This window comes from Chiloscyllium plagiosum, chromosome 28 (assembly GCF_004010195.1).
Source record: "Chiloscyllium plagiosum isolate BGI_BamShark_2017 chromosome 28, ASM401019v2, whole genome shotgun sequence".
NCBI lineage: Eukaryota > Metazoa > Chordata > Chondrichthyes > Orectolobiformes > Hemiscylliidae > Chiloscyllium > Chiloscyllium plagiosum.
In genome coordinates this window covers 2,485,548-2,500,857 of record NC_057737.1, presented here as the reverse complement: position 1 = coordinate 2,500,857, position 15,310 = coordinate 2,485,548, and the positions used below count along the sequence as shown (strand labels likewise).

The 15,310-nt window shown below is 43.4% G+C and overlaps 1 protein-coding gene across 2 annotated transcripts in view; it reads right to left on the bottom strand.

Moving 5' to 3' along the window:
* unc119a (unc-119 homolog a (C. elegans)) overlaps positions 1–14,382 on the bottom strand; it is a 42,483-nt gene extending 28,101 nt beyond the window's left edge. Inside the window, exons 1-2 of one of the 2 annotated variants that reach the window (XM_043718091.1) lie at positions 14,270–14,382; positions 13,153–13,395 (exon numbers count right to left, since the gene is read on the bottom strand). In XM_043718091.1, coding sequence (XP_043574026.1) covers positions 13,153–13,330 — 178 coding nt within the window. In that variant the 5' untranslated portion in view covers positions 13,331–13,395; positions 14,270–14,382. Of the gene's footprint in view, positions 1–13,152; positions 13,396–13,589; positions 13,612–14,269 lie in introns of those variants that run through there. The other variant, XM_043718090.1, reaches the window with a different exon arrangement.
* Between the last annotated feature and the right edge of the window lie 928 nt (positions 14,383–15,310).

The following is a 15,310-nucleotide window of genomic DNA, read 5'->3' as shown; positions in this document are numbered from 1 at the left end:
CATGAGGCATTCTCTGCCACAAAAAAACAGTCAAAGTCAAAACCTTGTATGATTTTGAGGAGGAGTTGGATCTAGCACTTAGAGTTAAAGTAATCAAAAGGTAAGGAGAAAATGGGAAAAGGCCATTGAGTTGTATGATCACATGGAATGGCAGTGCAGGCTGGAAAGGCCGAATAGCCCATTCCCGCTCCTATTTTCCATGTTTCTATATTAAAGGATATGTGGGAAGCTTTCAGTTTGGACTTGGCCCTCCAGCCAGACCACGGGGGTTAAAACTTGACCAACATCTCAGCATGGATCACCAGTCTTGCCAAAAAGATAGCAGCCTGATACAGAACAGGAATAGAGTAATCTTAGAGATAAGCACTTGCTATTTATAACACCCGTACAGATTATGAACAGCCTTGATCCAACCTCGGCATTTTAATAGCAATGTGAGAACTGCAATTGAGGTGATTGTACTAGCTTCCTTAGAGACACGAGGTCTGAATCTGGAGATGTGCATAAACAGCTGCCACAATTTTGAACAGTTTCCTCCACTTCAACAGTTCAATGGCTTCAATACTGACACTCAGTGCTGACCCTCCGACAGTGCGGCACTCCCCCAGCACTGACCCTCCGACAGTGCGGCACTCCCCCAGCACTGACCCTCCGACAGTGCGATGCTCCCTCACTGCGGCACTCCCCCAGCACTGACCCTCTGACAGGGCGGCACTACCCCAGTACTGACCCTTCAACAGTGTGGCGCTCCCCCAGCACTGACCCTCTGACAATGTGGTGCTCCCTCAGTGTTGGCCCTCTAACAGCATGGCATTCCCTCAGCGCTGACTCCCCGACAACGCAACGCTGTCTTGGCGCTGACCTGTCATAGTTCAGTACTCCCTAGTACATTTTTAAGTTTGTCATCTTTAAAATTCTATTTCACTATTCCAGTTTGGAGGGGTCTGCCCTTTGGGAGATACAGGTGAAACAATAATATGATGCTACATTTCACGAGCAAAAATGTAAATGTAGGTCCACTTCCCTTCAGAAGGTATTTTTCCTGCTGATAACAGGCAGATTCTGGGTTTATAGTGGGGTTGAGAGAGAGAGATATGTTATGTAGAAGTCACACACTGAGACAGTGCAACTTGGAAGCCACCTGATGTATTTCAAATCTGCAACATAAATGCCAAGCCAGAGAGAAGCCCAGAACGGAGGATAATCCCCCACCTCTCTTTCTATTCTGAGAGTCAGAGATATAATCAGTTTATGTCAATGTGTCTGCTCGTTGCTTTGATACTCAGGAGCATCATCCTGCCGCTGCTCTTCTTATTTGCAGCAGTTACTCATTATCATTTTATTGGACCCGAGTTCACACTAATTCTAAATTACGTAGATTTGGATTTGGTCTTTTCAGGAGAGAAGAGTCATTCTGAAAACAGGAACATGGGAAGATTTGCTATGACCTTATTGCACAGCACTACTCTACTCCAGAATCTGGTTTCCAGCATCTGCAGTCATTGTTTTTACCAAAGGAACTTGAACAAGCGTAGGCCATTCAGCCCCTCAAGCTTCACCCAACATTCACAGCTGATTATCCATCTCAACACCATTTTCCCATAATCCTCAATGTTATTAGTAACTAGAAATCTATCAGTTTCTGGCTTGAACAAACTTAATGACTGAGCTCTCATCACTCTCTGGAATAGAGATTTCCAAACATTCATCACCTTGAGTGAAGACATTCCTCCACATCTCAGTCCTCAATGGCTTGCCTTTTATTCTGAGACTGTGTCCCCTGGTTCTGGGGTGTCCCAGGTAGAGGTAATACCCTTCCTACATCCACCCTGTATATCCTTTAAGAACCTTTTAAGTTTTTATGAGATCCCATCTCTATCTTTTAGATTCCAGAGAATACAAGCCTAGTTTTCTCAATCTTTGCTCAAAGGACAGCCCCAGCAATCCAGGGGTCAGGCTGGTTAACTCTGCTGCATTCCTTCTACAGCAAGTATATTTGTGCTTAGGCACATGACCAGAACTGCTCACAGTACTCCAGGTGGAGTCTCAAGTATTCTGTACAAATGGAGCAAGACCGCTTTCTTCCTACACTCAAATCTTCTTGTGCTGAAGACAAAATGCTATCTGCTCCCTAAACTGTCTGCTGCATCTGTATGCTTGCTTTCAATAATTGATAAACATGTATATTTTCTCAACCTATTTAGAACTGTTATTACACACCTCTGGACTCCTGGTTCAATGGTGGAGCCATTTCTACAGTCTCACAAGAACGCTCGAATGAACATGGACACCTAAGGCCGTTTGCACATCAACACTTTCCAATCTGCAAACATTGAAGAAATATTCTGCACCTTTGTTCTGAGTACACCTATCCACATTCTATCCCACGTGCCAGGTTCTAACACACTCAGTCCAGCCTGTCTAAATCCCTGTAACCCCTTCACAGCTTTCATTCTCACCAAGTTTTCGGTTATTTGTAAATTTGGAAATAATACAATTGGTCCCACCTCCAAATAATTAAGATCATAAAACTTAGGAGAAGAAATAAGTCATTCAGTCCATTGAATCTGCTCTGCCTCTCCATTAATGGGGAGAGAATGGCCTAGTAGCATTATCACTAGACTGAAGACCCAGGTCTTGACCACACATGACTCCAAACCAACAGCAATGGGGTGGACTCTGAACTGCCCGCTGGGCAATTCAGGACGTGTAATAAATGCTGGTTTAGCATGATTGAATAAAAACATTCACAGATCACGGCTCATCTGATAATCTTCAAATCCACTCTGCTGCTCTTGCCTCAAAACCTTGATTCCCTTACTCATTAGAAGGGTCTATCTCAGTCTTGAACATACTCAATGACCCAGCCTCAACAGCCCTTTGCAGTAAAGGATTCCACAGATTCACTCCCCTCAAAGAAGAAAATTCTTCATTTGTGTTTAAATGTGCAACCCTTTATTCTGAGGTTCCAGCCCTTGACTCTGTTACAAGGGGAAGGTAACTCTCAGCATCGGTGCTGAAAAGCCCCTCCAAGAATCTTGTATGTTTCAATAAGGCCACCTCTCATTCTTCAATATTTCAATGAGTACAGACCCAACATATTCGATCTCGCCTCAAAAGACAGCCCTTCAACACCAGTATGTTTTTCCATAGGTAGGTAGACCAAAATTGTTCATAAATAGGGCCTTGCATATTTTTATTCATATCCTCCATTCCCTTTGAAATAAAAAATCCATTCGCCTTCCCTATTATCCATTGAATTTAGATGCTAGCTTTTTATGATCTATGTATAAAACCTCCCAAATCCACCTGTTCTGTTGCTTTCTACATTCAGGGGTAACACAGTGGCTCAGTGGTTCTCACTGCTGTCTCTCAGTGCCAGAGATCTGGGCTCAATTCCAGCCTCGGGTGACTGTCTGTGTGGAGTTTGCATATTATCCCCGTGTCTGTGGGTTTTTTTTACCATGTGCATGTGTCCTCCCACAGACCAAAGATGTGCGGGTTAGGTGGATTCACCACGCTAAATACAGAGAGAGGGTCGTGTGCTGGGTCTGTGTAGATCCTCTTCAGAAGTCAATGCTGCTTTTTGTTTCAGATTTTCAGCATCCGCAGTTCTTTTTGAAAATGAAGCACTGAAATCCCAGAATTAATTCTTGGGACATGCCACCATAGACCATAGGGACAGCAACAGAGCAGATTCTACAAAGTTAAAGGTCAATCCCATTGGACAAGGTCAGAAGTCACATGACACCTGGTTAAGATCCTTCATTTGATGAAGGAGCAGAGCTCCAAAAGCTTGTGATTTCAAATAAACCTGTTGAATATAACCTGCTATCATGTGACTTCTAACGTTGTCCACCCCAATCCATCACCAGCAACTCCATATCATGAATCTCATTGGAGGCATATCTAACCTTAGACCAGATAAAGATGGCCTGTTTCCCTTCCTAAAAAGGAGTTATGAACCATAGGGTTTTTGCAACAGACCAAAAGTTTCGTTTCATTTTTACTGGCTTCACATTTCCAATTAAAACCAAAACTCAAAGTGCCACATTGGGATAGAATTTACATTCCGTGGATTATTGTTCCAATAACATCACCACTGTGACACTGGATCTTCAAACATGGACAACACCAGGCTGTTGCCCAATATGGCCACATATCCGGTCTTACAACATGCAGGAAGTTCCTGTCCTTACAGCTGTTGAAACACAGTTTAAAAAAAATTGCGGTGGGCAAGATCAGGACAAGGAGAAACTACGGAGTTTCAGAAGAAAGGTCACTGGACCAGAAACATTAACTCTGCTTTCTCTCCACAGATGCTGCCAGACCAGCTGAGCATTATTTAAATTCATCTAGGGACATCGGTATTGCCGACATGATTAGCAATTATTGCCCCCCTCCCCGGTATGCATTGAGAAAGTGATGATTAATGGTTGCCTTCTCAAAGCCCTCCAGATCGCTTCTCCTCTGTGGAACAGTCACATTGGATTTGAAATATGAACTCAGTTTCTCTCTCCACAAATGCTGCCAGACCTGTTGAGTTTCTCCAGCATTCTGTGTTTTCAGATTTCCACTACTTGCTGTGCTCCTGTTGCCCTGTTACCCACCCCATCCTTTGTGAATTGAAACATTATTTTGCTGCTTCTGGGATCTTGTTGTGCCCAAATGGCTTCTGTCTTTGACCACATAGGACACTGCGCTTTTAGACAGCACTTTGCATGCTTGCATGTTGAAGTATTTGGGAAATGAGAAAAAACAGATAGAAATGCAAGTCGACTTTGCCTTTAACCAGCCATCAGTCAGCATGCTTTTAGTATTCTGACAGTGGCTGCAGACTAGTTTGCATTCTGCTCACATTCCAAAACACTGCTCAATCTTCCCAGTTCAACAAGGAAAGGAGGTTTATTTTTGCCACTTCAGTGAGTCGTTCATCAGTATTTGTGTGTTTTTTTTATCCTGATTAAAATGTAGCCCCTTACACAGACAGGGACTCTGTTTAGCTTGATATTACCTTCCATTCACCCTAACGATCCCCCTCCCTATCTCTTTCTCTCCCATTATCGTGCAGTCAGGCATTGAAATTAACAAACATGGCGAAGATAAAGGTTGGCAGACGCCTCTGGAGGGTTCTCTCATTGATCCCAAGCAGCCCCGTCCAACTAAAACTTCCTCCAGAATAAACGCTAATGCTGTACTGTACTGTGTGACCAACACAGGCTTCAACTGTCAGAAGACTCTTTCTGATTTTCTATTTTTAAAAATTTAACCTATTTTCCTAAATCAACCTGTTCAGAGATGTTATTATATACCTCTGGAGCAGGTGGGACTTGCACCCATCCTCCTGGTTCAGGGGTAAGGACACTACCACTGAACCACAACAGGGAAGCCTTTCTCTAATAACTCACATTCAGCGGTGAGGAACGCTGATCTCAGTGTTGAGGAAGAGAGAACGCCAATCAGAGATGTACAGAAACAGACCCTTCGGTCCAACTCGTCCATTCAGACTAGATAGCCTAACCTAATCTAGTCCCATTTGCCAGCACTGGGCTCATAGTTGAAACTTTATTGCTGGAACAGCACAGCAGGTCAGGCAGCATCCAGGGAACAGGAGATTCGACGTTTCGGGCACAGGCCCTTCTTCAGGAATGAGCAGAGTGTTCAGCAGGAGAAGATAAAAGGTAGGGAGGAGGGACTTGGAGGAGGGGCGTACTGGGCTCATACCCCTGTAAACCCTCCTTATTCATATACCTATCCAGAAGCCTTTTAAATGCTGTTAAGTCATCACCCCATGTGGAATAAAAGTAACCTAGCGAACTGCAGTCATTGTGGATAGGATGCCGCTCTGCTTTGATGTCACTCTCCACAACATCATGATCATTTGGGTGAACTGCCAGGGACAACATTGACTTGCTTTCTAGCCAGAAAGAGCCAGCAGGGGGGTCCCGGTTCCTGTCAGCCTAGATTTTGAGAGTCTATTAGGCTCAGTTGCAGGTAAACAATCCATCCAGCTGTGGAGAACATTGAAGTGTTGATAGTTTGGGAGGTGTGGCCAACCGACCCTGGAGAAGTGACAGCTTAGTTTGCCATAAGATCACAGTCAATCCCATTGGAGGCACATTTAACCCTAGACCAGATAGAGATGGTTGGTTTCCTTTCCTTAAAAGGAGTTAGGAACCATTGGGTTTTTGCAACAATCCATCGTTTCGTTTTCATTTTTACTGGCTTTATGTTCCTAATTGCGACCAAAATCTCAAAGTGCCACACACAGAATTGATTCTCAGGAATATTATTCCAGTAACACAGGCACTGTGCCACTGTCCCGACAAACATGGACAACACCAGGCTATTGTTCAACATGGCCACATATCCACTCTGACTACATACAGGAAGTTCCTGTCCTTGTAGCTGTTTAAAACATAGATAGACAACTTGGAAAAAAAAGAAGTCATGGTGGGTAAGTTCAGGATAAAGATAATTATTTAACTAGAGAGTTTGTGTTTTATGAATAGATGCACAGTAAAAGTAAGGAAATTGTACTAAACCTTTATAACACACTGGTAAAGCCTCTGCTGGAGGAGAGTGTTCAATTCCAGTAACCACTCTTTCAGGAGAATGTGAAAGCCATGAAGAGATTTACTTGGATGCTATCAGGGTGAGAGCCATCAGTTAAGTGGAAAGACTTGGAATGCTCTCCCTCCAGCAGCAACTTGATTAAGGGATTTAATAGAAGTGTTCAAACTCATGAAATGTTTTGCTAAAATAAATAAGATAAACTGTTTTCAGTGTCAAGAGGATCAGTAACTAGAGGGCACAGTTTGAAGATCATTGGTAAATGAACCAGTGGGTGGCACAGTGGTTAGCACTGCTGCCTCACAGTGCCAGAGACCCGGGTTCAATTCCCGCCTCAGGCAACTGTCTGTCACGCACATTCTCCCAGTGTCTGCGTGGGTTTGCTCCGGTTTCCTCTCACAGTCCAAAGATGTGCAGGTTAGGTGAATTGGCCAGGCTAAATTGCCCATAGTATTAGGTGAAGAGGTAAATGTAGGGGAATGGGTCTGGGTGGGTTACTCTTCGGAGGGTCGGTGTGGACTTGTTGGGCTGAAGGGCCGGTTTCCACACTGTAAGTAATCTAATCTTAAAAAAAAGAGAAATTTCCATGCAGTAGGTTATGGTAAAATGGCTGCCTTGTAAGCAGATTCATCAGGAGATTTCAAAAGTTAGTTGGATAAGTATTTGAAAAGGAAAAAAATGCAAGTCTGTGTATACTGTTGGGAAATGGGGCAAATACTATAGCTCATTCATAAAGGGATGATGGGCCAAATGGTCATCTTGTGTGCTATACCACTCCATAAGAGCTTCAGACTGGAACAGGACGGGTGTTGTCTATAAAGGTGGGACTGTGTTGTTCTCAATGTTCTACACCATACAAACTGACTATAACTCCATCTTATCACCAGACTGAGGTCCTATCCTACTGTCACTGCTAGTGGAATCACGACATGTAGAGTTTGGCTTGCAATACACCCAACAATGCAGCAGTGAAATGAATACTTGCGAAACATTATCTGGATATTGTCAGAAAGGGGTTTTCTTTTTTGATTTATCCCTTTCACAATTAATTCAATGTTCAGCTCCAAATGGAGGGAGTTAGAAGTGTTGGAGACATGTGCTTACTCCAGACCAATAGGAAAAGAGAAAACTTGCCCTGTGGAAAGGAACTTGACATAGACCAAGAGGAACAAGCAATAGCAGAATGAATTGGTAATCAGCACAGTGAGGGGGCTGATGAATCTCATGAATTCAGGAGAAACCTCTTTATCCAGAAAGTGATGGAAATGTGGTATTCATTGCGATAAGGAGTTAATGAGGGAATTGTGTCAATGCATTTAAGGGAAATCTAAATTAATGAGGAAGAGATGAACAAAATGATGTACTGACTGGTGGGACTAAAATCTGGTGGACGGTGGTTTGTGAGGAGCAGAGACTTCAGTATGGACCAGTTAGGCTGAAAGGCCCAACTGTGCTGTATTCTCTCCTTTATAACATGTAAGAAAATTGTCTCTGAAGTCAGCACAAGTTTGATGCAATTCAGATCATCGAATCTCAGAATCCCTACAGTGTGGAAGCCAGCCATTCGGCCCATCAAGTCCATAACGATCTTTCAGAGACCATCCACTCAGACATACCCCCTTACTCTATCCCTGTAACCCTGCATTTCCCAAGACTAATTCATCAAGCCTGCACATTCCTGGATACTAAACAATTTAGCATGGTCAAGCCATCTAACCTTCACAACCTTGGACATTTCAGAAAATTAACCACTGGCTTCAGTGTTAAACATACTGGCTGCTTAGTATTTCATATATGGTACAGATTGCCTCAACTTCTAAATAACCACTACCACAGAGGCAACAATATTTAAAGCAATTAATCAAGGTAGCTGTTGAATTAACTCTTCGAGTGGTCTCCTGGCGTGTCCATCCGTCCCAACTTCCTGAACAGCAGCTCACTTGAAACTTTTGCTGCTTGCACCCTAACTTACACCAAGTCCTGTTCACACATTACCCTGTATTCAACAACACTGTCTCTTGTAGCACAACAGTAGTATCCCTATCTTAGAGCCAGGAGACCCAAGTTCAAGTTTCATTTGTTTTAGAGATTTCGGTTAGATTCTCTACAGTGTGAAAGCAGGCCCTTCGGCCCAACAAGTCAACACCGCCCCTCCGAAGAGAAACCCACCCAAATCCATTCCCCTACCCTATATTTACTCCTGACTAACACACCTAACACTGTGGGCAATTTAACATGGCCAATTCACCTGACCTGCACATCTTTGGACTGTGGGAGGAAACCAGATCACCTGAAGGAAACCTACTCAGACACGGGGAGAATGTGCAAACTCCACACAGACAAGCGGGAATTGAACCCAGGACCCTGGTGCTGTGAGGCGGCAGTGCTAACCGCTGAGCCACCGTGCCACCCGGAATTGTGGAATAACATTTCTGAATAGGTTGATAGGAGAATAGTTTTTTTAAAAAAAAATCTACAATGCTGTTCCTTTATGACACTCCTTAAAACTCACCTTGAACTTTTAGCTTTTCTTACAGGGGTTTCTAAAATTGAGAGTTTTAATTTCAAGGTATCACCATGTGGAATACTGGAGAAACACCTTTATCAATCGAGGTTACAATGCAGAATCTATTGCAAGGACTAAAAGGAATGGAGATAATCACATTAAGGAAAGGGGAATTAAAGGAGACACTGAATGTTACATGGGGACATCGGAGAATATGCTTGTGGAGCAAAGATACAATAAGATATTCATTCTGTTGTGACTGATGCTGACTGTCACTCTAACCACAAAACTACATTAATCGGCTGAAAGTATTTCCCTAATCATAAGATGCGAAGGAATGTCTGGCATTATTCCTTAGAGGGAATTAGCAGTTCCATCAGGAAAGTTTACAAATCATTGTGTGGAAATGAACAGCTTGCAGTATGACATCACTGAATAAATCTGTTGCTCCTCATATCGTAAGAAACTTGATGTACTCACAACTGAGTCGCAGGCACAGGTAAATAATTTAAAATCATTCACCTGTTTCAAAATATTCATTTCAAACCATGGCTCAAGGATGTGATGTCAGTCAGTGCTAGTCACATTGACATCAAAAGAATACAGTAAAAAAAATTGTGGCAATTCAGAGTAACCCAGTGTTATACAGTGACAGATGTGTCTTCACTATTACTGCATCCAGTGTCAGTGACAGACTTATCTCCCATATACTGTATCCCAGTGTTGTATCAGATCTGTCCCACCAGTACTGTACCTGCTACACATTGACAGACCTGTCCCCACCAGTACTGTCACCCAGTGTTACACAGCGACAGACTTGCCCCCACCAGTACTGTACCCCAAAGTTATACAGGGACAGATCTGTTCCCACTTGGCCTGTCCTCATTGCTAGACAGCTCAAAATATTCCAAGTACAAAGAACATAACTTTGCAGCATGAGTTCTAAAATTTTGTTGATCGTTGTATTCTTTTTCTTTCCAAAGGGATAGAGTTTGGAAGTTTAATTCACTACATTGCAGCAAATCCCAATATTGCAAATTCAGCCCTTCCACAGAAACCTTCTCAGATTGTGTCAATTCTTTCCCGCAATGCGGTCTCAGTTTTACTTGGAGCAGAACCTGAGCATGTCGCCTTATTGACTCACTGTCACCTGAATCAGGTGCTTGTGTCTTTTCAATCTCTCCAAAAAGCAGAGATGGCAAGCACTTATTGAACTGTCTTGATATACTGTGCTCAGTCTCAGTGGAAGTAAACACTAAGACATCAATTACAGTTGAACTCACGCACTTCAATCCTCTCTCCATGATACAGTAAAAAAGAAAATCATGTATCCCCACATTGGCATTATGTAATAGTTCAGGTGCAGGCATGATGGGCCAAATGGCCTCCAACTATGCCATAACAGTACTGTGAAATCAAGTATTCATTTTACTTGACTTGAACAAGATAGTTTCTAACCCCTCACTTGCATTTCTAAACTATTAGTCTCATTGACAGATCTTGAAGTTTTCTTAAAAGACAACCTGACTGAATTTATAGCCTTAACTGAACTTGACCAACCTTCTCTTTACTTACAGTTTGAAGGAAAGTCTTAGTTGAATGCCCAGAATTAGGGTATTCCCAAATCAGTGAGTGTGAGATTCTTATCAACTACTGAAGCAAACTAACAAATTACTTACTTGAACAGTCGCAGAGATGTATACCATGGAAACAGACCCTTCAGTCCAACTCATCCATGCTGATCAGATACCCAAATCTGACCTAGCCCCATTGCCAGCATTTGGCGCTAATCCATCTGAATCATTCCTATTCATATACCCATCCAGATGCCTTTTAAATGTAATTTTACCAGCCTCTGGCAGGTCAATCCATACACACACCATCATGTGCATGAAAAAGTTGCCTTTAGGTCCCTTTTAGATCTTTCCCTTTTCACCTTCAATGTATGCCCTCCAGTTCTGGATTCCTCTACCCCTGGGAAAAGACAACTTTGGCTATTCATCCTATCCATACCCCTCATGATTTTAAATCCCTATAAGGTCACCCTGAGGAAACGTGCACAAATAGCAAACTAAGCACTGACGGCCATTTTTGGTGTTAAAAAAGGTAGAGTGAATACACTTTCCTTTAAAAGGACTAAACCATAACGTAGGAAAGCAATAGCCAAAATATCCCATGACCTGACATGCCATCTAAATAATAAGGCAAGGGGCACTGACATGACACACAGTTGGTGTTACAGCACCAAGTATTAATCAACCAAGCATTCATCTAGCGATCTTCAATCCAAGGATAAAACTCTTTCACAGGTTCTTGAGGCTCAGTGGTACTGTATCTACTCTAGTCCAAGAATTCTGGATTCAAGACCCATCTGCCCAAAGGTGCACTACAACATGTCCAAACAGGTTGACTAAAATTAACAAAAACTCTTGCATGGTAAGTGAGGTAGAAAATGCCAATTCTCATCTGGGACCTCGTTTTCCAATTAACTGCAGTGTGTTGGAATGGGACTGTTCTCTTGGGGACTATTGAGAATGTCAGTTTCCAGAAGCCACCAAATGACCCGTGTAGGAGATGGAAAGCAGGTAGGATTAACAAACACTGCTTTCCCAATTTTGATAGGAATGACTGCAAACTGTGTGGTTCTGACACTGACAGCCCTGACAGAACCACACAGATACAGAATCAATCACAACTCTGGACATTATCTGATTGGGAATACATGGATTCTGATAAACAAATCCCCAGCTATGGAATTGAATACTTCCATTTTAAATTTAGTTGTTGGGAGCTCCTTGTTCACCATATTGCCAGTGACCATACTCCATGTGTCTAAGAATTGGATTAAAGAACTCTCTGCTAGGTTCTTGAGTTACAAATCATAGCTGACAACAGAGGATAGAAAACACAATTAATGCACAGATCTAGACAAATAAATCAAAAACTCTCACAAATTTAAGGATTGCAACAATGCTGTAAATCAGAAGGTCAGGCCCAGTGTTAACAATGATGAAGGGTACACCTTTTCTAAGATTTTCTAGATCTTCACTGTATCAATGTCTCTGGCACAAGAGATGGAGTGGACCCAAATCCTATGGTTTCGATCTAACTTCATACAACCACTGGATGGAAAAGCAAAGAGCACATTTTCCCAATGTCTATAACACCTCTTCATTCCTCAAATGCTGGATTTGTTCCCGAAGCCTCACTTTTAATAAATTAATTGCAACTTTATATATTCAAGGTACTGGAACGCTTGCTTCAAGGAAAACTGGAATTTGCATGAAGAGTAAAGCTAACATAAAATAATGTAACATTTGAAAAATAATACTTGTTAGGTGACATCACAGTACAGACAGTTTGACCTTCCTTTGCATGATTCTAACTGGCAGTTGGAACAGGAATAAACACATTTATCAAATGTCATTTATTGGGACAGAGTTACTCTCATTCTGTGTTTAAAAGTGCATCTGCTTTTGGAGGCAGTTCCTTCAGCTCAAATCGCTGGGGCACTGCTCTTGTCCCATTCCTTTCACTTTTGACCCCCAGATACTCACTATGAACGAGTACGTGAGCTGATTGTCCAGAAACAGAGGATGTAAATTCTGCCTGACATACTTCCTCCTCCTCGTTGCCCTCATTTGTCTGGATCTAGGCTATCCATAGGCTTGTGCCACTCTTTGGTTCTAGTGTTTGCCTTTTCAAACTGAGGGATATTTGTGTTCCCAACACCTTCTGTACAGCCTGTCAGGTCTCAGCCCCTGAGGTTGTTGGGTACTGGGAGAACCTCCCGAGACTCTGTGTCTCCATCCCTATCCCAACCTACAGTAACACAATCTCCTGAAGGACTCTCCACCACACCGATACCTAGCTGTGATGGTTCTTCAGCTCTGAAACTCTGTACCCGACTTCTGTGGGCGGCTGATTCTGGGGTGGGGGGGCTCTGAGCCCTTCTCCTCCCCCAGCTCTGGCTACCCAGCTTTGGTGACACTGAAGCTCCGTTCCCGTCTCCCTCCAGCTCCTCTCTTTGCCGTGGCAGTGTTCAGCTGTCCCTTTAAAGAGGCTCTACTCACTCTGGGTGATCTTCTGCAGCCCCAGCACGTCCTCGGGGGTCACAGTTTCCTTCTTCAGCAGCTCCTCCTCGGTGGTAGCCGGGAGCCCCTCGCTCGGCGGCGCCTTCTTCACCTTCATGCCAACAGTGTCCTGGTTCTTGGCGCTGCTGCTCAGGGCTTTGGTGCCAGAAAAGCTCATGTCTCTCCGGCTCCCTGCCCGGAGCCGAGGCTCTTGCTGCCGCCGCCGCGAGATCCGCTCTTTACCTGGAGCGGAAATCAAACCGTTACAATGTATCCAGCGCGGACTGCACCACCCACATTCAGGGGACACACACAATCAGCCACCACTCCGAATAGACTCTTCCTCACTCCTTCCTCTCCCGCAAACAACCCATTCATTACATAACAATCCACCAATAACTTGGTTGGGGGGAATTTACCCCTCCAAGCTTCCAAACCTCTCATCGTTACCCCGTTCTCTCCTACCAGATCCCCCTCCTTTCTGAAGCAATGGTACAATCCGTTTGCAATACCTGAGCAGCAAATTCATTCAAAAACAAACCCTCGTTAATTCACGTTTTATCGTATTTATATTTTTAAATAACACGAGCTGCAGTTTTGAATATATAATAAATAAATAGTGGCGTGTTGCAAGGATGGCGGCTATTAATATGCAAGACTATGGAGTCTGGTAGTTCAAGCAGCCTAATCTGGGCCCGGGTTTCCATTAAACCAGAGCTCCCACTACCGGGCACTGGCCTGTCGGGAAAGCACTTGGCAAGGACCAGTCCCTCACCTTGTATAGTACTGTATTTATCAACTTCACCTCAACCAGAACTCAGCCATCAGCGTCATACTCAGCTCGCCAGCGACTGTTGTTCACCCCCCTTTGCCCGTGATCCAGACACCCTTAGATTTTAAGATAAAAGCAAAATATTGAAGACGCTGAAGACCTGAAATTTAAAAAAAAAACACAAAACTCTGGAAAAACGTCTAGCAGTGTCTGGATATGAAACCTTTCCAGCCTCACGTGACCCTTTTTTGGAACTGGAGTTATCAGGTTCGATGAGGAGTCATATTGAACAGGAAATGTTAAGTGTTTCTCACTCCACAGATACCGCCGGACCTTACAGCTCACCCTGGTCTTCAGAATCCTCATCTGTGTGCTCAAACCCCTTCCCATTTCTAACTTCTTCCACCTCTAAACCAGAAGACCCTGACAGGATCTCGACATTTTTCCAATTCTGGTGTCTTTAATTTTAATCACTCCATCACTGTGCCTTCAGCTGTAGAATGCCCTTGACCTGCTTCTCTGACTGGGCGTTTGGCCCCAATATCTCCTCGTGTCCGTGTCAAATTTTGTCTGACATCACACTGGCAATGCTCTAGGATATTACTGGTGCGGTATCAGTGAGTTTCTGAGTTGCCTGTCTCGCACACACAATGACTGTCCGAGGACCAGCAAGCCAGAAAAGTGCAGCCAGAACATGAAAAGGCTCAAACGATGTAACAGTCATCCACTGCAGCCAAAGTTTTCAGTCTTAAGGGTTCTCTGTACCACTGAACCCAGGCTTTGGACCTGAAGGAGTTTCATCATCAGGTCATCCTAATGAAAGACACTTCCTTCAGAATCAACAAGTACCCCATACAGCTGCACTTCCCATTGGAATTAACACGTCAAGAATTTATACACCAAATCTCAGCAGCCCCGAGGATATAATGCAATAAACTGGAAGATCTGAATTGGCCCTGTCCACATCTGTTCGTGGGAGACTTCAATGCCTCTGCAGGGAAAGTCAGCAATTACTGGAAAGGTGTTTGAGGGAGATACAGCGTTTCAAAACTTAACAGCAACCTGTCAATTCTGAGGCAAAATGTTCTGAGCACATTCTTTATACTAACAACACAATATTCAGACATGATTTGGAGATGCCGGTGTTGGACTGGGGTGTACAAAGTTAAAAATCACACAACACCAGGTTATAGTCCAACAGGTTTAATTGGAAGTACACTAGCTTTCGGAGTGACGCTCCTTCATCAGGTGATTGTGGAGGGCTCGATAGTAACACAGAATTTATAGCAAAAATTTGCAGTGTGATTTAACTGAAATTATATATTGAAAAAGACCCGGATTGTTTGTTAAGTCTCATCTTTTAGAATGATTTGGAGATGCCGGTGT